The sequence below is a fragment of the Paroedura picta genome, chromosome 4 (assembly GCF_049243985.1).
Source record: "Paroedura picta isolate Pp20150507F chromosome 4, Ppicta_v3.0, whole genome shotgun sequence".
NCBI classification, from domain to species: Eukaryota; Metazoa; Chordata; class Lepidosauria; order Squamata; family Gekkonidae; genus Paroedura; species Paroedura picta.
In genome coordinates, this window is record NC_135372.1 from 63,399,098 (window position 1) to 63,424,571 (window position 25,474).

Consider the following 25,474-nt stretch of genomic DNA (forward strand, 5'->3'; position numbering starts at 1 on the left):
TTGCCTCTGCATCTTGAACGCCTAGGGGACCATTCAGAGGTGGTAGCAGTACTAACTTACAAGAAGGTTGGATTATCTACTTCCTTGGATTTTGTTTGTTCGAACCTTCTCATGACCAACCTCTTAGCTGAGGTCTGTGTGGACTTGGCCTCGGAGAAGTGAGGTGTGGCCACAAGGTTGTTAACACAAAGTTTATGTATTTTAAACTTAGCATTAAAATTCCTTTCTATAAATTTCTTGGAAGAATTTACTTACCCTCGGTTGAAAATACTCTGTTAGTAGCTTGAGGTCTACACAGAGCCAGCAGAGGTGGAGTAGGAGGTTGAAGATACTGGCTTTGATGTGTGAAATTATTTATGCCATTCTCATCAGTCTAGGACCAAATGAAATGTTATATATTAATAAAATGGGAGGCACTAGCTGAATCCAAAATAAACGGTAACTCTGGCCTAATCTTCAGCTAATGTTGAAATATCCTACCCTATTGAAAATCTTTGACAAGGTCCCATGAATAACTGTCACAGAATCTCTGCAGAGTATTTTGTGGCATATTCTAGTACACACACTAATTCTTGTGGGCTTCTGTCTAGGAAAGCTGAACTTCTTCATTGCTCTGTGGGACTTACAGTTTGTCCTAGAATACATAAATGCTCCCCTGTGATCGCACATTAAGAGTGACGGTCAGTATTTCTAGGGAAGAAAGCTATATTTTGTTCCATTATTTATCCTGTCATCATGGAAATCTCAACAAGATTCCAAGGAACCCCCAGAACATAGCTTAAAAATCACCATTATGTGTATGAATTACTAGAGACTTTACAATCAGGTAAGACCCTTCCTACTGTGCATATATGAAAAAAAATCAATATCCATACAAAATAATGAATGGATCCCATGGCATCAGCAGTAGGTGCAGGTGGTTATGGGTCTTTCCTAGGTGCCCCCTCTCTGGGCCTTTCCAGGGAAAGTTTATTCCTAAAGTGAGGGGATGAGTTGTACTGGTTAGGAGGCATCAGTGCAGAGTGGAAAGAGAACAAAATCATCTTTTAAACCGTCTCTTTTGATGTACAGTAGAACTGAAGTTAAAGTATTTCCCGAAAATTACCATAAGATTCTATAAAAGTAGTGTTTCTGATGAGGAGTGAGTCCTCCTGTTGTCATTAAATCTGACATTTACTCAGTTGTGATCATCAAATGATTTCCTTTTAACTCATCCACTAAAGTTGGTGTTAATACAAAAGAATAAAATACTATGCAAAGCTCACCCCTTCACCCGACTAAGTTTCCCCCACTCTTTCACAAAGTAATTTGGTCTGGTGTATATACAGTATTGTTGGCTCATATACTATTTCTGTTGCATGATAGAGATGCTGATTGCATGATCTAGAGTTTGGTCAGGATTGAGAGAATGATAGATATTCATTTGAAACCACCTACTCCCACACGGACCTGTCTGATCACTACAGTCATCTTCTGAGGCCTTGCTTTGGGTGTCCTCCTCTGAGTTAAAGGTAAAAAGGTAAAGGTATCCCCTGTGCAAGCACTGAGTCATGTCTGACCCTTGGGGTGACACCCTCTAGCGTTTTCTTGGCAGATTCAATACAGGGTGGTTTGCCATTCCCTTCCACAGTCCTTACCGTTTTACCTCCCAGCAAGCTGGGTACTCATTTTACCGATCTCGGAAGGATGGAAGGCTGGGTCAACTTTGAGCCAGCTGCTGGGATCAAATCCCCAGCCTCATGGTCAGAGCTTCAGACAGCATGTTGGCTGCCTTACCACCCTGCACTACAAGAGGCTCTTAGTTAGGGGGTGGCAAACTGAGGAGAAGACCTTTTTCATTATGGTATGAAGATTGGAACTTCCTCACCACAGATATTATCTGTCCCATTTTATCAGCCAATTAGTGAACTATCTTCAGCCAATTAGTGAAGACATCTGTTACTCCTTTAATGATCTCTGTTCCTTGCTTTATATTTTTAAATTAATTTAATTAAATATTAAATTAAACTTTATTCTTTATTCTTATAATCTTCCCTTCCCTATGCAGCCCAGGGTGGATAGCAACATTTCAACACATCAAAATATAACATACACAATAATAATTTAGGCTTTAAAACTTTAAAAGCCATTTATTTACAGTTAGAATCTAGATCTCGAGGGTAATTGATGCATCTGCATCTTTATGTTTTTAGTTGTCTGAACTATTAGTGGCCCTGACTGGGCTGATAGGATATAAATCTTACAGATTAATAAGAGTTCTAGTTTTTAATCAAAAAGAAAAAAAGCTCATGCTACCAGAATTATGGTAATACCTGGTTTTAGCCACCTCATATTTTTCACTGGATCTTTGAAAAACTTACCTGGTTATCCTGCATATCACCAGTGTCAGCAGCAGACTTGGTAATATCAGGGTGCTGTTGGCTAAAGATGAAATCAAAGGACACTGTAACAACTACATTAAAACTAACAATCCTAATTAAATTTGTTGAAAAGGCTAGTGGGTCTAGCAAGTAGTACACAGGGTGGCAGGCTTCTTTGGTTCAGGGTGGGGAAAATAGCTAATGACAAATTGGGCAAGGCATAGTACTCTGAGAAAACAACAATCTCACATACAGGAAGTGAGGTTATGAAAACAAAATCGCATGTATAATTATATTTCTCTGAAAAACTAATTTACATGTTTACTTTTTCCATATTAAAGGTTCTCAGCAGGATTTTAAAGAAAGTTAATACTGTTAGGAAAAGATATTTTGTTACCTTTTCTTGTTGTGTAAATATTCCAGATCTTTGCCTTCCAAGGATTCTGGGATCCCAGAATCTCCTGTGGTACGTCTTTCTTTTGCATTTTCTCCATATTCTGTATTTGTATATAACAACACAGATTTAATCAAAAGTCAGTATACAGCAATCTAACAAATTACAGCAGAATCATTAAGCAAGAACAAAAATTTGGGAAAGATGGAAACAAAATAAATAAAATGTATACATGCTTTCTCAACTTGTCAATTTCTGTAGCTTCTGTAGGGTAACACAATCTGGCTGAAAATGACCCTCCAAAATGATTTGGACAACTGGGAATGTGCTGCAGGAATTGAACTGGGCTCCCTTTCCTTGTTTAAATTCCACCCTTCATTTTACAGTACCTCTAGCCTTAATTTACTATGATTCTCAAAAGGGCAACTATGGTTAGCTCTAACCTATAAACCATAATTTGTAAAACTACTTCAAGTAAAAATTTTAAACAATAACGTAGAGCAGGGATTCCCAAGCAGGGGTCTCTGGACCCAGGGGGTCCATGAGAGTTCTGAAGGGGTCCACAGACTTTCCCCTACTGTCTTCATGGACTTGGCTACAGGGTAGGGATGCAACTACTTCCATTGTTCCCCCCTCCGGAGTGTAAGTGATTTCTGCACCTGGGAGGGGGTGGGACCTACATGCCTACTCCTGCCTTAAACCACCTCCTGTTCTCCTCATGACTGCCTGTTAACACAGATGGTAATGTCACTGCCATGTGACATGTCACTTTCAGGGGATGTGGTATGGAGGCATGATCAGCTGACACCTGGGGCTCCTCAAAGCCTAACAAATTATTTCAGGTGCTCCTCCATGGTTGAAAAGGGCTGATGTAGAGCCTACTATAAACTACAATTTCCTATGAAATCCAAACCAAACTATAGCAAACCCATTTCAAGCTATAGATTCAAATAATTATTTAGGGCAGTGGTTCTCTCAACCTTGGGGTCAGGAAACTATTTGGGGTCACCAGGTTGCCTGCCGCCGCAGTGGCAGGCAGCAGCGTTTGGAGGCTATGGCGGCGGCATGTGGAGGCGGGTGGTGGTGGCAGATGCAGGCAGAGGCGGCAACTGGTGGCCGGCGAAGGTGGGTGGAGGTGGCGGAGCCATGGCAATGGCTGCCTCCACACCGCCTCAATTGTTGTGTGCATGCATGCACACATGTGTTTCCAGCACTCCACTGGCTCCTTCTGCAGCTGCCCAGGCTGCCCAGAGGGTTGCACAACCGCCTATCGTGGAATGCGCCAAAATGCTTTGCTCAGCTCTTTTAGAGCTGGCAAGAAAGCGATCCCCTCCCCCCACAGGTCCAAAGTCACCCCATTCCATCCGACTCCATCCACCAAGCCCTACGTGCTCTGCAGCAGGGCTGCTATGGAACCCCCTGTGGTTAAAAGAAGGGAGAAAGGAGAGAAGTGGCGAGCCAAGGGAACAAGACAAGCGCCTAAGCCTGGCCCGGAGCGGGACAGAGAGCAATGTGGATGTGGTGGCAATGGCAGCTGCAGCCCCCTTCCCCAGGCAGGGCCCTCGCCACCCTCCAGTCATCTCTTGCAGGGGGTTGCCCATGGCCACAGCTGGGGGTGCCGGTGGAAGTGCTGGGTCCCTGCTGGGCTTCAGCACCAAAGTTGGGGTCACGGCGAAGAAAAGGCTGAGAACCACTGATTTTGGGATTTATGCCCATTATGATTAGCCAGGACCAACTACCGTAATTGTTAGAGCAATCCAGTAATGGAGAAAGTATGAGTAAGCATGATTCAGAGGACTGTGCAGACAGAGTCTTGTGGCTTAAATGAAAGGTCACCTTCAGTAGATATTAGGCCTCCTACGTAGTAAGGAATTACCAGCCACAGTGATCCATGCGACGGTCACCTCCAAAATAGATTTCTGTAACTTGCTCTACTCTGGACTACCCTTGTACTTGGTCTGGAAACTTCAGCTGGTGCAAAATGCAGCTGTTAGGGTCCTCAGTGGTACATCATGGAGGGCCCATATCCAGCCTGTGCTGAGGCAGCTGCATTGGCTACCAGTCATCTTCCAGATTCAGATCAAGGTTTTGGTTCTGACCTTTAAGGCCTTATGCGGTCTGGGCCCAGCATATCCGAGGGACCGCCTGTCGCCCTATGCCTCCCGCAGGACGCTTCGTTCTGCAGGCACTAATTTATTGGTCATTCCCGGCCCCAGGGAGGTGTGCCTGACCTCGACCAGAGCCAGGGCATTTTTGGTCCTGGGCCTGACCTGGTGGAATGAGCTCCCGGAGGAGCTACAGGCCCTGTGGGATCTTCCATCTTTCCGCAGGGCCTGCAAAACGGAGCTTTTCCTCCAGGTCATTGGTTGAGGCCGGGCGACATGGAAAATCAGCCCCCCCCCCCATAGGATCTGGGCAGAAGTAGCGAATGTCAACAGCACCTTCTTTCTCCTCTCCAGTATGTTTTGGGGTTGGGATACTTATTTTTAGATTTCTGCCACATCGTTGTTCTGTGTTGTTGTATGGGGGTTTTATAGGGTTTTTTGGAGGGGCTATATTGTAACTTGCCTCGAGCCTTCAGGAAGAGGCGAGTAATAAATACAATAATAATAATACTAATTAATAATAATTTCCTGCTATGAGGAATTGAGAAACAGGAGAAACAATCAATACAAGTCTTTGTATGCACGTGTTTCAGTAATATTTCCCGACATTTAAAAAATCAGTATTATGTTTTAACATTAATCATAGGTATGCAAGCTTTTTAGAAAAGAGAGATTGTGGAAAGCGAAGCTGTATATTTGTTTAGTGCTAGCTTCAGTTCTGAGTGCAAAGATATACAGAACACAAAGCTGATGTAGGAAAATAAAGTGTACCTTTGGTTTTATGTTGGATGTGATTTACTCCAGTCTTCTTTTGGTCAGTATTCTGATATGGATGAGAAACAGTCCCTTTGTATTTGCTGCTATTTCTGGGAGAGTTATGCCTTTTTAGGGCTTGTCTTCTAGGCTTTCTTTGAGGAGTTTTCACCAGTGATGAACTTTCTACAGAATTCTGTTCTTCAGGATTTAAATCATGCTGTATACAGGGAGTTGTAATGGATTCCTGTTGGCCTATGTTAGAATAGATTTCTTCCCCCCCCCCCAAAAAAAGAAAATAATTTGTGTTACTGAATTTCATGTTGTATGAAAAAAAACCCTTTCAATAAGTTATTAGGCAGGGCAGTCCTGTGCTATATAATACTTATCTAACATTGGTTTCAAGCCAAGATAAATTTCAAGCCAATTCCTTTCCTTTAATTTCCTTTAATTTGCTGAAAAAAGGCTCTTACTCACAGCCTATAGTGACCCCAGTTATATATCTAGCAGGAAAACCATTGTAGGAAAAATACAACAGGCACTAGCCTCCCCCCCCCCCCCGACCTGGGCATTCCTGCTGAGGCCTGGCATGCTGCAGTGGGGCTGCTTGGGGTAGGGGTAGCACTGGTAGAGGCTCCATCCTCTCACCCCACTGGGCCCGCAGTACCAGACCCTCTCCTCCTCCCTCCCAGCTCACGCCTGCTCTCCCCCCCCTGCAGTCCCAGGCCCCTCTACCTCCCAGCTCAGTCGCTAACTGGCTTTCCTCTTGGCATCAGCATAGTAGAGCAGGCTAGCACTTCTTCCACGTGAAGAAGTTGGAGGGGGATGCAGCCAAGGGCAGGACAGCCTATCTGATTGGCTGTTTGTTGGTCAGATAGCCAGTCAGATAGGCGATGAGTCCCAACTCCTCCCACCACCCCTGTCCCATTTTATTTATGTTACTGATATGACATTCTCTACAACAGGAGTCAGTCTGTATATAAGTTCCCTATATATCAAATATACTAAACATTCATTTTATTTCTTCCCTGCTTTGTGCCATTTCACAACACAATTAATATAAGACTGAAGTAGACATGTACCCTATAGAAAATTTAAGACCATCCACAAATATGGGCCATCACCCACTCATTTGCCACCTATTAGAAGACAAAGTGGCAGTCCAGTTCTTACTAGAGGAAATAATCAAATTTAAAAGCAATTTCAAATTAGTGATTTGGCATTGTCATGAACCCCGATTCTTGCCATCTCAGCTCTGCATATTCTCACACCTCTATACTTCCCCCGGCTGCATCTAGCCAAGGCCGTAAAGCCATAAACCTGTCCTTTGAGAACTTCACTCCCTTCCTTTCCCAGCGGGAGAGCAGAAAGGTGGCGAAAACAAGTCGGTTCTCAGGCGGCCAGATGGCCAGGGATCTCAGTTGCATTCTGTCCTAATGAATCCTACCTGTTTCTTGCATCTGAGTGAAATTATTTTTCAGGGAGGCTTCCAAAACTGCCGTATTTTGATCCACTCCATGATCTGGAGCAGCTGATCCATGAGGTTTATGATGGGATGCATATGCTAACACACATGCTCCATTATTGCGAAGTCTCTCTGGAGTTGATGATGAAGACGAATAAATACTTTCAACTCCAGGTAACAAATAAAGCTCTGGATGAAATGCCTGAAGTATACATGTTAATTTTAAATGATTAAAAAGGTAGACATTTTAAAATATGCTCGTAAAAGTGATGTAGAAATATACATACATATGGAGGAGCAAATGATCTAAGTTTCAGTTCCATCTCTTGCTTTGCTTTTACCTTTTAATAAAAAGAGAATAACATTTAAAAAAAAACCTGAATGGTTTGTACCATGCTGTTCAGTTTGTATATCATAATACTTTTAAAAAGCAAACTGTAATTAAAAATTAACAATTCAAAGAAAAAGACAGAAAAACATACATTTAGAATCATATCCAATCAAACGATTTGTAACACCAAGCTTCATCTTACCAATATCTTTATTCATTACAGGATACAGTAGAGAGCCAGTATAGTGTAGGGATCAGAGTGTTAGGCTCACATTAACCTAGGTTCAAATTTCCCACTTGACAAGCTTTCTGTGAGTCCTTGGGCCATTTACAACATGCTCTCAACCTAATGTGGCTCACAAATTTATTGTGAGAAGAAAACAGAGGAGAGGAGAATGGGCTAAGCTGCTTTGGGTTCCTATTGGTGAAAAACATGGATTATAAATGACGTTAACAGAATAAATCATTTTAGTTTTGTGCTATACAGAAAATAAATGAAGCACTTAACCCCTTCCCCCATTGCTATGATTGGGAAATGGGGAGAAATGTAGAATACAACTATGGAATAGTTCTATGGAATATTTTTTGTTTATAAAGACTTTTCCCACTTTTGTTGGCTTGAATTTATGAGAAATATCCACAGACAGAAGGAATATGTCCACAGACCCGAACTTTCTTGCTCTCCTCTCCTGCTGCAGACCAAAGCACCCTTTGAAATGCAACTTCTGACATACAAAGCCATCTCCAAGAACGTCAGTGGGGGAGCCAGATGTCTGCTGCAGAAGGAAAATGTCAGAAAATGTTCCCCTTCCTGTCCACATAGAGAGGTCTGACACATTGTATGTATTAAATAATTGCTGCTGATATAATTATTTAATTTTAATTTAACAGGTGAGATCCTCTAAAATGCAAGCACAAGGAGGTTGCAGAAGCAGGTATTTCGCACATTATTATGCTGATTAATACTTGGATTCATTTGTATTATTACAAGTTAAACCAAAACATTACATTCTTTTTAAAAGAAGAAACATTTTATAGCAAGGGACTTTTATCTATTTTATCACATTTGTTTTTGCTCAATAGCCTAGTATGCATGCACAGCTTACTTCCAATCTTCACTGAAGTCAAATTGAAATACTTTGAATTCTGTGCACTTTCCCCCCCCCCCTCTGATTTTTCTCTTAAGAATAAGAGAGTATATATACCTGCATACCAATGGAAAAATTGGCCATGTATTTTGGCATCAAAATTATCTTCTGGGGGCGGGGGGAATGTTGTGGTTGGTCTGTCCTTACTGGTCAGTTTTGCACTAGGCCTGTTTTTGGAAATAGGAGATTCTTTAAGCTGTATTTACTCGCAGGTAGTCATCTTAGCAGAATGTTAGTGCTTTCCCCACCTTCATAGGGGTACAAGCTCCACTATTGCTTACTTTTTCAACCATGTAATTTTTTGTGGTTTTTTTTTTTTACAAGTGGGATGCATCTAGTGATATTAGTTTATTGGTATACTGAGATCCCTGGGAGAAAACTGATGGGGAAAGGCTGAGGTACAGGCATAAGTCTTTTTGAATTAAGGAGAACATGGTTCAAAAGTGGTGGTGTGTGCATACTCACATGCAGAATGGGCTAGCAAGCACTTTCCCACAAAATATGGCATTGGTCCTCCCCTCCAGTCTCAGCAACCCCATGAAAAAAATTCACCATGAAACTGACAAAGCATGTTTTGAATATGAGTAGATGTGCCCCCTTGTTTGTTCCCTATAACTAGCATAAAGAGTAGAATCTTGTTGCTTTAAAAAAAAGGTAACTCAAGACAATTTTCAGAAGGAAATGGAAGATTCTGGGCACATCCTGCAGCCCGTAGCCCAACCCCTGTAATATTACTTTGATATTACAATAGTTGTTATAATGGGAAGAAACTTGAAGCCTGATGACTTTATTTAAAACCCTATTAATAGGAAACATACATTTAAAAATTATTTATTAATTTCAACACAGGGCCTTACTAGTGAGCCCCCAGCCCCTCACAAGATATAAGTAGCATCATAAAAGAAGTATCCCTCCCCAACCACCCAGGAGGGAGCACGTCCATGATAAAACATGTGCATCAAAGTAAAAGGAAAAATATTATTTTGTTTGAAGTAGTTTATATATATATTTTGGAAGACAGGGTGGAATATAAGTCCCCTAAAATAAAATATGCAAGGTTTATGTAGATTTAAATAAATAGTTAATACCACTAACAAATTCATTACATACATAAAGTTATTAAATTCTACACAATTAAGTTTCTAACATTTTGCTCAGTAACAGACATCACTAGTATAATTCAGAAAATCCAATTATTGCTTTGGCTTTCTTGATAACTCTGAAGGGATGTTAACTGTGATTTTACTAATTGCATGGTAATCAGAGACTTAATAAAAGAGCTAACAATTCTTACAGCAATGGGCTTTTGATGCTCATTTGGCTCAGCTTAAAAAATTCAACCTGCATCGGATGCTGGTGTTTCCTCTGATGTCAGCTGTTTCCCTGCCCCTGAGCTGCACTGTTCAGGATCCACCAGAGTCACTCCACTTATCCCCCGGCATATCCAAGAGTGGATTCTTCTGCTTAATTTGAGAAATGCACACCCATCACATAATTTTTCATGAGCAGATGGAGCATCTAGGTCTCTGCTAATTGGTTATTTTCTGGCAGGGCTGTCTTTGAAACTGCAAGCAGAGGGCTAAAGCAGCTTTTTCTTCTGGGCTTTCCATTTTAATACTGCGTTTTGTCTCAGTTTCTGTGCTGTAAAAGCATTTTTTCCTGCTTTATAAGCCCCCTTAAGCGTTGTGATAAGTGGGATTCAGTATTAATGTCAGAAGTACAGATGAGCCATTCTTGTCTCAAACTGCTTCCTCCTATCTTCTCCCTCTCAATATGTACTTTACACAGAGGGAGAGGGAGAGAGATATACTATCCAGCGCTGCCCTATCTCTATGGTTTTCCTCTGCACGTTCCCTCCCATATTGGCAATTTCTGTTTTTAAAGTGAAGGGGACACATTACCCTTGGATTCTATTTAAAACAATGAATCTAAGAAGCCATTGCATTTATTTCTTTAAAAAAGAGAGAAAATATCAAAGAACCTTGTGTGTAGGGTTTATCGGCTTTAAGTTATAACATGGCTGGGTTTGCTTAGAAGGTCTGGAAACCACAGCTTTGTGAGTTTGAGCCTACCTGTGGGTCTTAATTCTTTTCCTGCACAGGAGTTTTTATTTTTTTTTCCTTTTGAAAAGCTCACGTTTTAATAATGGTCCATTTTTAAAACATAAGCTTTTCAAAAGTAAATTAGAATACATCTACTGCCCCCCACCCACCCATCAAAGCCACTTCCAGACTGCAATCTCATTCTGAGAGCTGAGCAATATAATATTCGTCTGGTTGATGCTGAGACTTGCACCATCTAATTTTAGTTTCAATATCTTATTGTATGTTTTTAGTTAATTTTGTTATGTTTATATGTTATACACTGCCCTGAGCTGGTCCACTGGGAGGGCATTATAGAAACAAACAAACAACAACAACAACAGCCAGAAAATATAAAAACAGCTGCTGGTTCCCCAGCATTAAAAGGAATATAATCTGAGGACAGCTATCTTGTGTAACAACAGAACTTGAAAACTCAGCAAATGTTTGTTTACAGAGATATAATTATCAAGAGTTGCTACGACTTCTAAAACTATGAATCAACTTCATCATTTTCTATAAAGTAAGCTAGAAAGGGTGTGGATACCAATTGTGTAATGCTGCCTTAGAAACAATAAAAAAGGCTGAAACAATATTCCACTAGCCTGGTACAAATATAATGTGGGCTTTCTACAAACCATGTGAAAGTAACTTTTAGGGAAGGAAGGACTTTTTTTTTGTCAGGGAGGGGGAATTAAAGTGATGAGGAATTGTTTTTGTATGTTTAGAGTTCTAAATTTCTTGTAGAATTTTCTAGGGGAGCCAACACAGTGTGATGGTTAAAGTAACAGTCCAGGGTCTTAGAGACCCAAGTTCAGATTCCTCACTCAGCCATGAAGCCTGCTTGGCAATCTGGGGCTGATCTCTGTCTCTTAGGGTAACCTTCCTTATAGGGTAAATCATGTACACTGTCCATTTCTTCTTGAAGGAAGGCAGGATAAAAATGAGATAGCTATATAGATATGCTGTGATGCAAAATAATTATGAGGCAGATATCTACCTATATCCTACATGCTGTTTTTAAAAACTCCCTACCAAAAGGGAGTTTTTATACATTTGTTTTTATACATTTGTAATGCAGCATGGGGCTTTGGGGAGATATCATTTGGAATGATACAACCAAACCCTAAACTTATATTTTGTAAAGGCCTATTGCTATATACAAACAAATTCTACTACAACAAAAGCCCTGTTAGGCATAAATATACTCTTGTCCCTGTGTAAAAAGGTCTGCTGGATTTATTTTTCAATGTAGATTGCTTGGTTACGTAAATAGCCATTTTGAAATGGTGAGAGCATCCCCCCAAAATAAAATAAAACATTGGAAAGCAAATATATATCAGCATACAACTATTATTTGCAAGCTACTTATAAAACTCTGCAGAAAACATAAAATTAACTTACCATTGCAAGTTTTTCCCCTATACATTTCAGAAAAGTATATTTATTCACAACTCCATCTTCACCCAGGTGCTCTTGAAGCTGTTCTCTCAGAGTTCTTAAGGTCATCTGAGGGGACACTCTAGAATAAAACATTAGATAAATTCATTTGATTATGGGTGGAAGACAGGGTCTTTTCTGTAGTGGCATTTCACTTTTGGAACTCCCTTCTTACAGAAATTCATGGCACCTTCTCTCTTAAATTTTATGAATCTGATGAAAGCTTTTCTCTCATGACAATCGTTAGTTTTATATTTAGCTAGTGCTGATTTACATTATGGGAGGTATTAAATATTCTTGCTGCCTTCAGCATTTTAATATGTTGACTGCCTTGTCAGTTCTGTTGGTTTTTTCCAAATGGTTACTGAGTTTTTCTTTTCATGCTTGTAATTTTTGCTCTGACCTGTCACAGGAAATTTGGTTGTGAGAGGCTGACAATATATGTTAAATAAATATATACTGATACTAGTAGTTTAATGGGGTGCATAACAGAGGTAATCTTACAGCATCCTCTTCTTTGGAGTGGGCTGATTGGCTCTGCAATGTATCATCTGTGTCTTCATACCAGAGAAATACATTCCAACCTACCAAGTTACATTACATTCGACTATTCATTATATTATACTATTCCAAACAAGAACACAAATCTGACCTCAATAATCATAAAACTGGGAAACCTATAGCGGAACATTTCAGTCTTCCAGGACATTCAGTTGGTGACATCAAAGCAGCTTTTTTATTGCAAGGGAATTTCAGGAACAAACTAGAAAGGGAAACTGCAGTTATAAATTCTTACAACATAAGAACAATGGAACCCTCACTACATATACTAACCTCATTCATTCCTTACTAGGGGCGGGCACATTTTTTACTGGTATTTTTCAGGTTGGGTCTATTGGAACCTCCCAAATTCAAGATTTCTGAACAATCCCCAATCCCAGTATCCCCAATCCCACATTTGGCTTCCCCCCAGGAATCCTGAATTTTTGGGAGTCCAATAGATCTGAGAAGGAAAAAAATTGGATCGAGGAAGGGGTGAGAATAATGTCAAAGCAACAACAACAACAACCTCATTTAAATGAGGCTGCCCAAGAAGCCAGCCCAAAGATGATTCAGTGAGAAGCACAATGTTTCTTGCTGGCTCAGCTGATCCTTGGTCTGGCTTCTGCATCCCTTGTAAACCTTAAAGGGACTTCAGTAGAAACCCAACAAACAGTTGTTTACCTGCTGTTTTTAAAAATCTACCATGAATATATCCAGGATTTTTCAGACCCCCCCCCCTGGTTTTCCCGAAAAATGCCAGATATCTTTGGAATGCCAGAATATACCCCAAAAATACTAAGTATATATTCAGATCAGATATATCAGATGCTTACCCCCTAGTCCTTTCATGTTTTCCTACCTGTCTCCCAGAAGAGCTATACATTCTCTTTATTTCTTATTTGGAACAGTAGATAGTACTGAACACTAGAATGTTATGTAATTTGGAATGGATAAGAGAGTTCTAACAGAACTGTAACTAGTTCAAGGTGAACCAGCTAGCTGCATGTAGAGGAATGGAAAATCAAACCTGATTCCCCAGATTAGAGTCTGTTGCACTTAACTTCCACACCATGTGTGTGCATTGAATAAACACTGTTGATCTTAAAGGTGCCACTAGACTTGAACTTTGTTCTCCTGGTTCAGACTATCATGGTTAGCTGCCTAAAACCCTACAGTGTCAGTGATGTTCAGTTACACCCTCCCTCATTTTCTACTGCCAGTTATTTGAACACTAATGGGGAATGGGAGTGAGTGGTTTGCCTGCTGAAATCGGACAAATGGCATCCCTAGTCACAGCTACCAACTTACAACTCACCTAATGTAGTACAGCAAGAATCAAGATTAGTAGTACCTTAAAGACTAGCAATATTTTGACTGTATAAGCTTTTAAAAGTCAGTTATCTGAAAAGGGAACTCTGACAGTCCAAATCAGGGGTCCTCAAACTGCAGCCCGCGGGCCACATGCGACCCTCTGGGGACATTTATCCAGCACGCCAGGTGTTTTTGCTACTGTTCTGCTTAGCAGCCAACTTGTCCCAGGCCTTGCTTCTCTTTGGCTCTCAACTCGCATGGCATCAGGGTGAGCCGGGACCCACGGAGCCTATATAAGGCACCACGTGTGCAGGTCCCAGGCCTCTTGCCCAGGACGCCATGGAGAGCGGCTTGCTCTCTATGGCAGCGGAGGTCAGGTAGGAGGCCGTTCCCCCCCACACACCTTGACCTGGCTGCGGGCGGGGATTTGATGGCCCATGGGGGGGGGGGGGCTGGAGCTGGAGGCTCCCTCAGAGTGGAATGGCGGCCTTGGAGATGGTGGGGCTCACAGGGCTTGTGCTCCACTCCTCCCCCTTTCAGGCAACGCCTGCACGTTGCACCCAGCCATGTCGGTGCTGGCGGAATGCAAGTGCGAGGGGGTTGCTAGCCCACAGCGCAGAGCTCTTTCGGAGAGGTGGGCTCACAGCAGCAGGTAGCAGGCAAGTGTTGGTGCAGCCCAGCCAGGGCCAGCCGCCAGGAGAGCGGCTGGCTTGGCTCCGCAGAGCTGAGTTTTGTGGTTTCTCCCCCTACCCCCAGAGGCTCAATTTACATAAAGGGATAAGTTCAAAAGTGGGCCTGCTGCCCTTCCCTTTTCTTCCAGTCGTGCAGAGCTGGGGGAAAGGACTTGAGACTGAGGTGGTCCTCATGGGGGAAGAGCAGAGCATTGCCCTTTGAGCCAGTCAGCTTACAGGGCTTTTGCCACCACACCCCCATTCATACAACAGACTTTCAAGTTCAATGGGTGCTGGCTCAGGAGCACAGAACACCTCAGGACAGGCAGGCTTGGCATCCAGGAGAGGGTGAGTTGGACTAATCATTGTAGGCAGATCTCCCAGATTTAGCTCACTGGCTGACAGTGTAGCAACCAGTGCTTTGGGGGGTGGGGGGTGGAGGGGCTCACATTTTATCAGAGCGGGCAAGTTGAGCAGGTCTTGTCACTGGGTGGTACTGGGACAGTAGACACACAGCTCCTCTGGAGCATAGAGTTGGAATTTGTTCATAGTTTTCTTTTTTAAACTATAGTCCAGCCCTCCAATGGTCTGAGGGACAGTGAACTGGCCCCCTGTTTAAAAAGTTTGAGGACCCCTGGTCCAGATGCTTGAGATCTTGTTGGTCTTTACGGTGTTACTAGTCTTTGAGTCTTGCTCTTCTGCTGCAGACCAGCACAGCTACCCCATAAAATATAGTATAATCTAAACTGAGCCAATATTATTGCAATGGAAGAGCTGTTCCACCAGACCTATGACTGAGGCCTACAGAACACCATTGATAAGCTGCCCTCCTTACATAGATGTTAACCATCTACTTAGTTAATAACATCACAGCACTTTATTCTCCCTTCCTCCCACAGGAGAGATGGCAGTGAGTTCTTTGGTTTTTAATGTAAACCTGATTATAATGTTTAAAAATGTTTTAACTCCTGTTTTGCCTGGCAGGCTGCATAATTCCCAAAGAGGACACGACACCTTTGATTTGGCATTAAATTTTGGCCGCAGCCCTTTATTAGCCACCCTCAATGGAGGATTGGCCCCAAGCCATGCCCGGGTAAGGAAGCCTGACCCCTCAGCCATCTGGCTGCTCTGACATCACTGGCCGTGATGCTCGGGGTCCCTGTCCACGCCCAGCCGGGAAGGACAGGTCGCGCTGCATTAGGGCCTAAGTTCCGTGGGAAGCGGCTTGATGGGATCCAACAGGCGTCCGCCTCCATTGGGCTTCCCAGCCGCCTGGCCACAGCCCCCTGGCCTCCCAGCCGGTTCTTGTGGCCGGTCTCTTTAAAGAGACCCCCTCCCCCAGGGGGCCCCGTATGCAAACGGGCCACCCTGCCAACAGGCTCCTTACCTGGGTCAACCTGCTGCTGCGACAAATAATAATTAACCTAAAAGCATAGATAACAGGGCGGGAGGGCGGGTTGCTGTTCTGGCTGCTGGACGCGGAGAGACAGAGCAGCCACGTGCAGGGGCTTATATAGCCCCGCTCTGCCTCCTCCATGTGACCAGGGAGCCGCGGCCAAGCCGACCCAGGAGCAGGCGTTGCTCCCTCTTTCGGATGTCGCCACGGCGGCAACAGCAGCCCCGGTAAGTCCGCGGCTGTTTTTTATTGTATTGATATTGTGGAAGAGAGGCATATAAATCTGAGAATAAATAAAGATTAAAATTTACATACCTTTCATTTTCAACCTGAATTCTAGGTTTCAAACCAACCATTAATTATTTCAATACAACTCACCGTATAAATCCAGCTGAAAAGAATTTGCTAGAAGCATCCACTGAGACTGTATTCAACTTGAAATTCCACACTTCTTCCGGAACATAAAAAACATGAAGTTCTAAAAGCTAAATATGTAGAAAGAAAACTAGTCAAAAATCTTACATGCAGCTGAAATTGTCCTCCAAATATATATTTCGGAGGGTTTTTTAAATACCCCCCCACAAAAAAATTGCCTCTTGCAACAAAAAAGTAAACTGCTTTGTAAATCACTGTGTTTTCTGTTCTGCAATGACAGAAGTTCTGACACAGTAACAAAACCATTATACATGAATTTCCCCAATATACCAAATAGCACTCCACTCCAGAGGTATTTCAGGTTAGGAAAATGATACACGTGTGCCATGGTAAGATCCAAATTGCAAACTGTGGTAAACCTGTATCTCTTGTGTGTTTTACAGCCCGAGACTATGTACCCTAATTCTGAATCCTAGGCTGACAAGGGCTGATTCTGCACTATTTTGTTCCAGTGTGGATCCTGCTGAATTCAGAGCAATTTTAACTCGGGTCTTCCTTTATCCCCCCCCCCCAATTGGGGAATCTCAGAATGCGGAGGGGTGCTAAGCGCAGTAGGAGCCTCTTTATTTCTTTTCTTGAAGGGGGGGATGGGGAGGATTGGAGACAGCAAATGAGGGGGAATAAATCTATGAGGAAAATCTCTGCTGAGAGAAGTTAGGACTTCTGGAGCACAGTCACTTTAAGGGAAGCCTTGCAACCGGGAACCAGGAAGTCCTTGAACTGACACCTTGGCCAATCAGGGAAGACTCCTTTGCTCCCAGGCATGGAACAGTAAATTCATTAGCAAAAAGGACCCATCTACACATTTACTCATGGTGGTCTTTCAAATATCGAGGCTTATATCCACTCCAGGATATTGCAGGGGAAAGTTAGGGTCACCATGAATCAATCATGCATGTTGCAGAGAGAAAATTTAAAGCGCCCAAAATCAAAGTGAAAATTGAATTCAACGTAAAATGTAGAGATTCATTCGAACTGGGAAAAACCCCGTGCAGACTACATCTAGGCCAGGGGTGTCTGAAGGAAAGCCTTCCCCCAAGTTCATTTCCAGTGAGTTTCAGTGGTAAAATCTTGTTGAGTTCCTCGTCACATCTCAATGGAAATGTGATGTCCATAAGCTATGAACAAATCTTTATCAATAGTACCTCCTATTTCTGGAATTGCCTGTCTGGATAGGCCAGCTCTGGCAGCTTAGTCCATTCAGACAGGCAGCAAGCAATCTTATTTCTTTTATTGCTTTTATTGGATTACTGGTAAATTCTGGACTGATGTCTAGTTGTCACCAGCAGAAGGTACTGATCCACATATGTGGTTGCTTTCTTTTGTTCTGTTCCTCCCCACACTCCTTTCCAACACTAAAAGTTGATTCCCAGGGCCATTTCGCACGGCTTCAAAGTAGCAGAATGGTTGCTATTTGGAAACGCTACTAATTTGCCATAACCCACGACGTCGTAGACAATCTGCAACAATCCTGAAACCAATCAGCAAAAAGCGCTTCGTTGTGGCGCTTTCAGGGGAATCCAGAAAAGTGGATTCACCCTCCGGATAGCGATACACTCCTGCAACCAATCTGCAACAGTAGCGCTAAAGATCTGTGCGTTACCATTGTTGCTGGTTCTTCAAAGTCCCTCCCCCTGGCTCTCTCCTCCAAACTTCCGGCGAAGCGATCGCCATTTTTTTTTCTCCGAGCGAGCGGGGATAAACGCACCGGTGAGCCTCTTTCTGTTTAGAGGCTTCCCTGGCTTCAGTCCTTCACCTTTAGTCACTAAGCACAAACCACTGAAAAGCCCGTTTGCTGAAATAAAGTCCCTTTATTTTTTACAAATAAATTCAGCCGAAAATCGTGCCCGTGAGAGGGGGGGGGGATTTTTTTTTTATCACTCGAGGCAGCGTGCAAACGATCATACAAACAAACGACAGCTCACATTAGGCAGCTGGATGGGTCTCTCCGTAGCAACGAATCTACCTAGATTCGTTGCTATGGGTCGTTTTTTTTTTTAAAAAACCTTTCTTAAAGGGAAAGGGGCTGTTTGGGAGCATGCTAACGGCTGCCCATTGGCTGCTTGACGGCCAGGGGCGGGACGAGCTTGGCAATAGCGCTTCCTTTCTAGCGATTTCTGCCGAGACCGGAAGCCTGTGGGAAACGCAACTGATTCCACTACAAAGGCAGGTATGCATAACGACGAATTCCACTATTTTAAATGGCGATTTTTCATTCCGCAAACAATTTGCAACAAAGATCCCTGTGCGAAAAGGCCCCCAAGGTTGTGGACCAATAGCCATGTGGGTAGGTAAGGGCTAGGGCTGCGAGCTTTCGGTTGGAAAATACCTGGAGATTTGGAGGTGGAGCCCGAGGAGGCTGGAGTTTGAAGAGGAAAGGGACTTCAGCTGGGCATAATGCCAAACAGTCCACCCTCCAATGCAGCCATTTTCTCCAGGGACACTGATCTTGATAATCTGAGATTGATTATTATAGCCAGAGATCTCCAGGTGACACCTGGAGGTTGGCAACCCTAAGGGGACTACCCTGAGGAGAAGAAAGAATGTAACATTTTCTTCTCTTTTCTCTTCCCTTCACTGATGAAAGAAGTAGGACAGTTTTGTAGGATAACACTTGTTTTGTTTTCCAATTATACTCACTTCCCTCTAAATTAGATTGCCTACAACTTCTGGCCTTATCTGTTTCACTTACAAGGAAAATGTGTGCAATGGATAAAAGAGAAAATAGATTCGTTCTATATAACAGGCCCCCACTTATATTTATTCAGTTAAATTCCCAATGCTGAATTAATGTCACGGCAAGAAAAAGAAACTCTTCCCATTGTTCCAAAGGAATAACAGTCTGTATATAATCTGAAACTAACTTTAGGAGAGATAATTAAAAAATCTTGTGTTGCTAAGCATTGAAATAATGGAAGCACTTATGTGACTAGCTAGAAGCTGTTGCAAAGGTATCAGAGTAAGGAACTATAACTCAGCAGACTCAAAGTAAGGAACTATAACCTCTTCCTATGGTTAAATGTGATAGACAAAGAACTGGAATGAGATTTCAGCTTCCGTTGTGCTGATCCTGGTGGAGAGAGATCCTGGTTGGCAGCATATCTATATTGATCCACATAAATATAAATATATTACAATAAAACCTTTGAATATATTAACTCTGCTGCAGACAATAAAATATAAGAGCATTTGGAGAAAAAATTAAAGATTCTCTTTATATAGTAAGCACTATCAGTCAACAACAGAAAATATTGCAAGGTATTCAATTGTATAATGACATCCATTTTCTGCAATTATTTCTTACCTCTGGTGTGGGAGGTTTGATCCGACTGGGTGGCATGTTCCTTGATGTCCTTTCTGACTCACAATGGACTCTGAATGACTTCTTAAAAATCCTACTTTTTTAGCCAAGCATTTTTAATATAAGGATAAACCTTGTGCTTCAGACGCAGTGTTTTATTCATTTCATAATATTTCTGTGTTCTGGTGGTTGTATTTCGAAAATAAAAGTTTAGGATATCCTTTGTTTCTAGCTAGCCTGAAAGACTTCAAATGTTGGCTGATCCACCCTTTGATGTGAACACTCCCTCTATACAAGTAAATATCACCTAAGTAACCAAGTGAAGTATGTAATCTGGACAATGTAACTGAGAATTGCTTTAGTAATCAAAGAAAAGTTTTATACATGCCAATTTTACCACAGGGCAGTAATCTTCACATGGGATTTAAAAAGTATAACCTATGAAATATAATTTGATCTAAGGTACAACATACACCTGGAATCCTAGTAGGGATTTTCTGTGAATGGCTATTCCAATACTTTACTGGGATGAATTTAAACATTAAAAGAAACTGATACAGACCTAGCATATAAATTCCACAGAGATAAATGCCACCTATTATTCAAACACACTTGAAACTAACGTGGGGTAACCATATTTTGGAAAGCAAAAAAGAGGTTATATTTCCCAACTGACCACTTCAAACAAATGAGCACTATGACAAATCTCATTTTGAATACCCCTAGAATTTACGATGTGAGAACTGTTACTAGCTAGGAATATTCCTAAACTTCCAACCCCCAAATAGGACACCCCCCAAAGGGGATGGACACACAAAAAAGAGGACATCTGACCACCATAAACCAGGCTTTCTCAGCCAGAGTTTTGTGAAACCCTGGGGTTTCTTGACAGCCCTGGAAGAGTTTCCTGAATGGATGGAAGTTACATTTTAAATATATGTTTAAAATGTATTAAAGCATTTGTTGAGTGAGGTGACCATATATGGTTATGTGACCTGCTCCCCCTCCCCCCCCAAATGTCCAATGATGGGCCTGGAGGGGGTGGGAAAGGAGAGGAGCCCCAGATGGGCATGTACAAAGCTATGTTTCTCAATCATATTCTGCACCATTGTCACTTTTGGAGCTTCTCAAAGCCTGAAGAATGTTTGAGGGGTTTCTCAGTGGTAAAATACTTGAGAAAGGCTGCCCTAAATTAACTTACACTTACACTAACTCCAGTGGTTTGTAGATCATATTTGCAATATGCTTTGACACTCTGAGACCTTCTTTTGCAATGATGAGAATTGGGGCTGAAGCCGCCCCCACTCCACCTCCTAATTCACAGTACAAAAACTGTACCTTGCAGGTTAATGATATCACATATACAAAATAGGACAAACCAGGTGATTTTATGTACAAATGAACACAAAGTATTTCTGATGTATGCAATGCTTCCATAGCTTTGGGAAAGGAAAATACATGCACTGGTTGTTTTATTCATTTTTATTTATTTAAAACAGTTTATACTGCCTTTCCACCCAGTTCAGGTTCGCCAAGGCGTGTATCATGGGCATAGTACAAGATATCCTTCATGTTGGCCATGTCAAGTACTGGTTCCCACCACAAAAAAAAAAAATTATTTGTGTTTGTGTGTGTGTGTGTGTGTGTGTGTGTGTGTGGGGGGGGGAGAGTCCAATGAATGTGAAGATCAGAACCCTAAACGCTTTACTACCTTTTCAGGTTTTGCTGTTTGATTCCTTTCCAAACAAAAGTTCATACTCTTTCTTCCACTTTAAACACACCAGTTGAAAAATAGTCTGTACATTTTAAATTGATCAATATAGCCATATCGTGCCACCTCTTCAGGCTGTTTCCTGGCCACTGCCCCTAGGTTACTGGATTCCACCCTTAAATAAATATATAAACTAAATTCTGAAGCTGGCTACTATTCTGCTTCATGCCCTGCATCACTGGGTACAATTTCATTGATTCAGTATGACAGATTTATGGCTGTATCTCATAATTACAAGACATAAGAGCTGTCATTATTTTATATTCTTGTGTATTTCTATTCTATTCTAGTGCCTTAAACAGCAGCCCAGCAAACAGAACTGTAACAGTGGCCAGATTCAAGTGGGTAGCCATGTTGGTTTGAAGCAGCAGAACAAGTTTGGAGTCCAGTGGCACCTTTAAGACCAACAATGTTTAGTCAAGGTATGAATAAACTTGTTCTGTAACAGAGGACAATTCACTTTACATTCGACGCACCAGGCTCCTATTCAATGCATATGAACAAAGAAAGGCGGCGGCTCCTACCAGAGACTCCTATTCAAAAGCAAGCTTAACACGTTGCGGTGGTTACTTTAAAAAAAAAGTCTCACTGAACTAAATTGAACTTAGTCCCGGGTAAACATGTTTAGGATTAAGCCGGATGGCAGTAAACCAAAATGAAGAGAGTAGTGACAAGAATGCAGGCACGGACGTCATTTGCTACCACTTTCAATGAAACCCCAACACCAGTGCTGGAACATATGGCAAAACCCAAGATACAAAACGAAGGAGCCGGTTATTGTTTCTTGGCGTGGAAGGAGAGGAGCGCACTTAAGCCTGAAGAATAAACTGCAAATTGGCAACTCCCCAGGTTTCTCTCTCTCGCTCTCTCTGAACGGGGCGGGAGACGACAGGAGAGGCTATTTCGTCAGTGTTAGAGAAGCGTTTCCAGAGCAACCACCTCTCCGCCAACTTTCGATGGGAATTCCTGGAGGGGACAGCCGCCCCCCTGCAGAGGGGGGGCCTCCACCTTTCCCCGATAGGCAACGGGACGAGAAACTCTCCCGCTCTCCCTCCGCCCCGAAATGACGGGGAAGCTCGTTGCGCAGGCGCCCACAGGAGACTTTGCAAAGCGCCGGAAACTTAGCGGAAAGAAAGTTTACGGGAAGCCTGCCTTCTCAGTCCGGCGCCGCTGTTGGCCTGTCGGCAGCAGCCCTCCCCGACAACGAGACCATGTCCGGCTCCTCCAGCGTTGTGGCCATGAAGAAAGTGGTGCAGCAGCTGCGCCTCGAGGCCAGCGTGAGCCGCGTGAAGGTGAGGGCGGGCGGGCGAGCGGAAGAGGTGGCGGCCCTGGGCCTCTGGGACGCCATGACGCCGCCTCGGGGGAGCAGCTACGTTGGCTTCTCCGCGAGGGTGGCAGGAGCGGCATGGTGCTTTGAACAAGTGGAGAACGACGGAATATCTTCGAGCATGTGCGAAGTGTCTGCGGAGCGGTTGTGCGCCCATCCCAAATGGACGCACCCTGGTAGGGTAACCAGGTCCCCTCTGACCGCCAGCAGGGGATGGGGGGAGGGATGCCAACTCCCGAATATTTTTTTTTTGGGGGGGGGAAGCCTGGGGAGGGACCTCAGCAGGGTACAATACCAGGATCCACCCTCCAAAGCACTCATTTTCTCCAGGAGGTCTGGTCGCGGTAGTCTGGAGCGGCGCTGTATCTGCAGGGATCCGCAGGGCCCACCTGAAGGCTGGCATCCCTCCTTCCTGGGCTCCCCCTATTCTGTCTCCCTTTTCAAATGGTAATACGGGTTGGGTTGCACTCTTTCTGATGCTGAGGACAAAGCCAGGGAGGGAGAATACAGAAAAGAGAGCTCTTGCCACCCAGTTTGGGAGTCCGCCCTGTGCACGAATAGGGAAGTATGTCAGACGTGAATAAGCAAGACCGTTAAAGCTGGGTTGATAAAGGCGGCTGGGCCAGTTTTCTGTTCTCTGCTAGAATACGGAACAATTGTACATGTAGAAATACCATTCTGTCCCAGAAATATACCTCCCTTAAAATTGTGAACCTGATGTCCTCTCGTAGAGCACCAGGAAGATGTTTCCGATTAGTCTTAAATTTGTTTATATCCCACCTTTCTCCCCACTAGGGACCCAGCGTGACTTTCCTCCATTTTATCCTCACAAAAACCCTGTGAGGCAGGTTAGGTTGCAAGTGTGTGACTGGTGGAAGGTCACATCACAAGCTTCCATAGCACTACTGGGTCTGTTGTACCATCCAGTCAAACTGACTAACTAGGAATGTGGATTCTTTCTGTTGTAGGTTTCCCAAGCGGCAACTGACTTAAAGCAGTTCTGTCTGCAGAATGCACATCACGATCCCCTACTAACAGGAGTGTCTTCAAGTACAAATCCATTTAGGCCTCCAAAAGTTTGTTCCTTTCTCTAACTGGGTGCTATTCAATGTAAGTTTTTTCTTTTTTAAACCTACATTGCATGATTTAAGTTTTCCTCAACAATCCTTTCTCCTGTGAAATGAGCAGCTTATAAAGCTTTCGTACCCTATGCAATTTGATAAGATTCTTATCCTGCAATTTGATAAGATTATCTTGATATAATTTTAACTTAGCTGATTTTAACTTTGCTTATAAATTAGAGAAGCAAATATCATTAATTCATAGACTATTTGTGACAATTTAACATGTAGATATTAAGAATTTTCTGTCAGTGCTGACCTGTATTTATACAAACTTGCAAAGTTAAGATTAATAAAGGTTTATAGCAGTAATGTCACTTAACTTCTTTGAATCTGAAAGAACAATGCCTATCGCAGAGATTTGGTTTTTAATTATAAACATAAATATCCCAAACCAATTAATGTAGCATATAAACTCTGGTAAAATTCTTATGTACAATATATTCTCAAGGAAAATGACACTTGTAATCAGCAGTTGCTGTTGTCTGTTTTTTCCAGATCCTCTAACAGCTTTTCATATCTGTGTGTATGGTGAATATGGAAACAAAGGAGAGTGGATTGGAACCTGTACTGGAATTTCACCTTAACGTGCCAACTTAGTTCTAGTAATACTGTTATCTATTGTCAAACCTACTTCAATCTACCTCTATGAACAAACTATGTGTTAGCTGGAATAACTTCTGTAGCACAAGGAAAAGAGTTTTGTATTCAGCAATAAAAATTAATGATTTTGAATTTTGGTAGAAAACTTGTAATGTGGTTAAGATGTGGTTTCCCATTCCAGTTAGTTTTCCCATAAGGATCCAGCTCATTTCAAGAACTTTAGAAAGGGTGGTTTCACTACTTAAAGGAGTCCCAAAGCAGCTTACAAACACCTTTCCCTTCCTCTTCTTTCAGCAGACACCCTGTGAAGTACTTGGGGCTGAGAGCTCTAAAAGAACAGTGACTACCCCAAGCCCACCTAGAAGGCTGCATGTGGAGGAATGGGGAAATCAAACCCTGTTCGCCAGATTAGAGTTTGCTGCTCTTAACCACTACAACCTAGAAACAGTTTGACAAATCGGTATTTGCAAAAATACTCATTTCACTGGTATGAGAACAAAGCTGGATCCAACTCTACCCCATAATCTGATCACAGCAACCGCCAACAGAGCAGCTAGGCATTGTCCTGACTTCTTGTAAAAGTAGTATTCAAATACACTTAATTTTGTATAACTGCTGACGTACCCTTATTGTTTACTGAGAATATTTTGCTTTTAAGCTGTAAAAAATGGAATTACTAGCTAATTTTTACTCATTAAGTACATCAACCATAGTGGTGCAGTTTTTCATGTAGAATCAAAAGCTGGATTGAATAAACTGAAATCCTCCATGCTTGTATTCCTTGTACAAATAATTCTACATTTCATAAAATTTACTTATGTTTGGCTTTTCTGACTGCTTATATCAAGCTAGCAACAAAACCGGTTGTATCTGACAATACAACAGGTTCTAGCCCCCCCCCCTCCCCAAGGCAGGCCA

The 25,474-nt window shown here is 42.5% G+C and overlaps 2 protein-coding genes across 4 annotated transcripts in view; one reads left to right on the forward strand and one right to left on the reverse strand.

The window, feature by feature from the left end:
- SPATA1 (spermatogenesis associated 1) overlaps positions 1-20,206 on the reverse strand; it is a 29,701-nt gene extending 9,495 nt beyond the window's left edge. Inside the window, exons 1-9 of one of the 3 annotated variants that reach the window (XM_077333159.1) lie at positions 19,738-20,206; positions 16,377-16,483; positions 12,042-12,159; positions 7,365-7,418; positions 7,060-7,279; positions 5,631-5,885; positions 2,758-2,857; positions 2,361-2,421; positions 256-373 (exon numbers count right to left, since the gene is read on the reverse strand). In XM_077333159.1, coding sequence (XP_077189274.1) covers positions 256-373; positions 2,361-2,421; positions 2,758-2,857; positions 5,631-5,885; positions 7,060-7,279; positions 7,365-7,418; positions 12,042-12,159; positions 16,377-16,483; positions 19,738-19,773 — 1,069 coding nt within the window. In that variant the 5' untranslated portion in view covers positions 19,774-20,206. Of the gene's footprint in view, positions 1-255; positions 374-2,360; positions 2,422-2,757; positions 2,858-5,630; positions 5,886-7,059; positions 7,280-7,364; positions 7,419-8,074; positions 8,264-8,613; positions 8,637-12,041; positions 12,160-16,376; positions 16,484-19,737 lie in introns of those variants that run through there. The other 2 variants (XM_077333161.1, XM_077333160.1) reach the window with 2 other exon arrangements.
- Positions 20,207-22,460: 2,254 nt separating this feature from the next.
- On the forward strand, positions 22,461-24,688 carry GNG5 (G protein subunit gamma 5). The gene is made up of 3 exons (XM_077333194.1): positions 22,461-22,797; positions 23,801-23,942; positions 24,452-24,688. Exons 1-2 carry the CDS (start codon positions 22,717-22,719, stop codon positions 23,924-23,926), a joined length of 207 nt encoding a protein of 68 aa, XP_077189309.1. The 5' UTR covers positions 22,461-22,716; the 3' UTR covers positions 23,927-23,942; positions 24,452-24,688.
- The last annotated feature ends 786 nt before the right edge of the window (positions 24,689-25,474 follow it).

Coding starts and splice junctions, on each gene's coding strand:
- GNG5 (XM_077333194.1), top strand. CDS start 22,717: ATGTCCGGCTCCTCCAGCGTTGTGGCCATGAAGAAAGTGGTGCAGCAG. Junction 22,798..23,800: donor CCAGCGTGAGCCGCGTGAAG/GTGAGGGCGGGC, acceptor TTTCTGTTGTAG/GTTTCCCAAGCGGCAACTGA.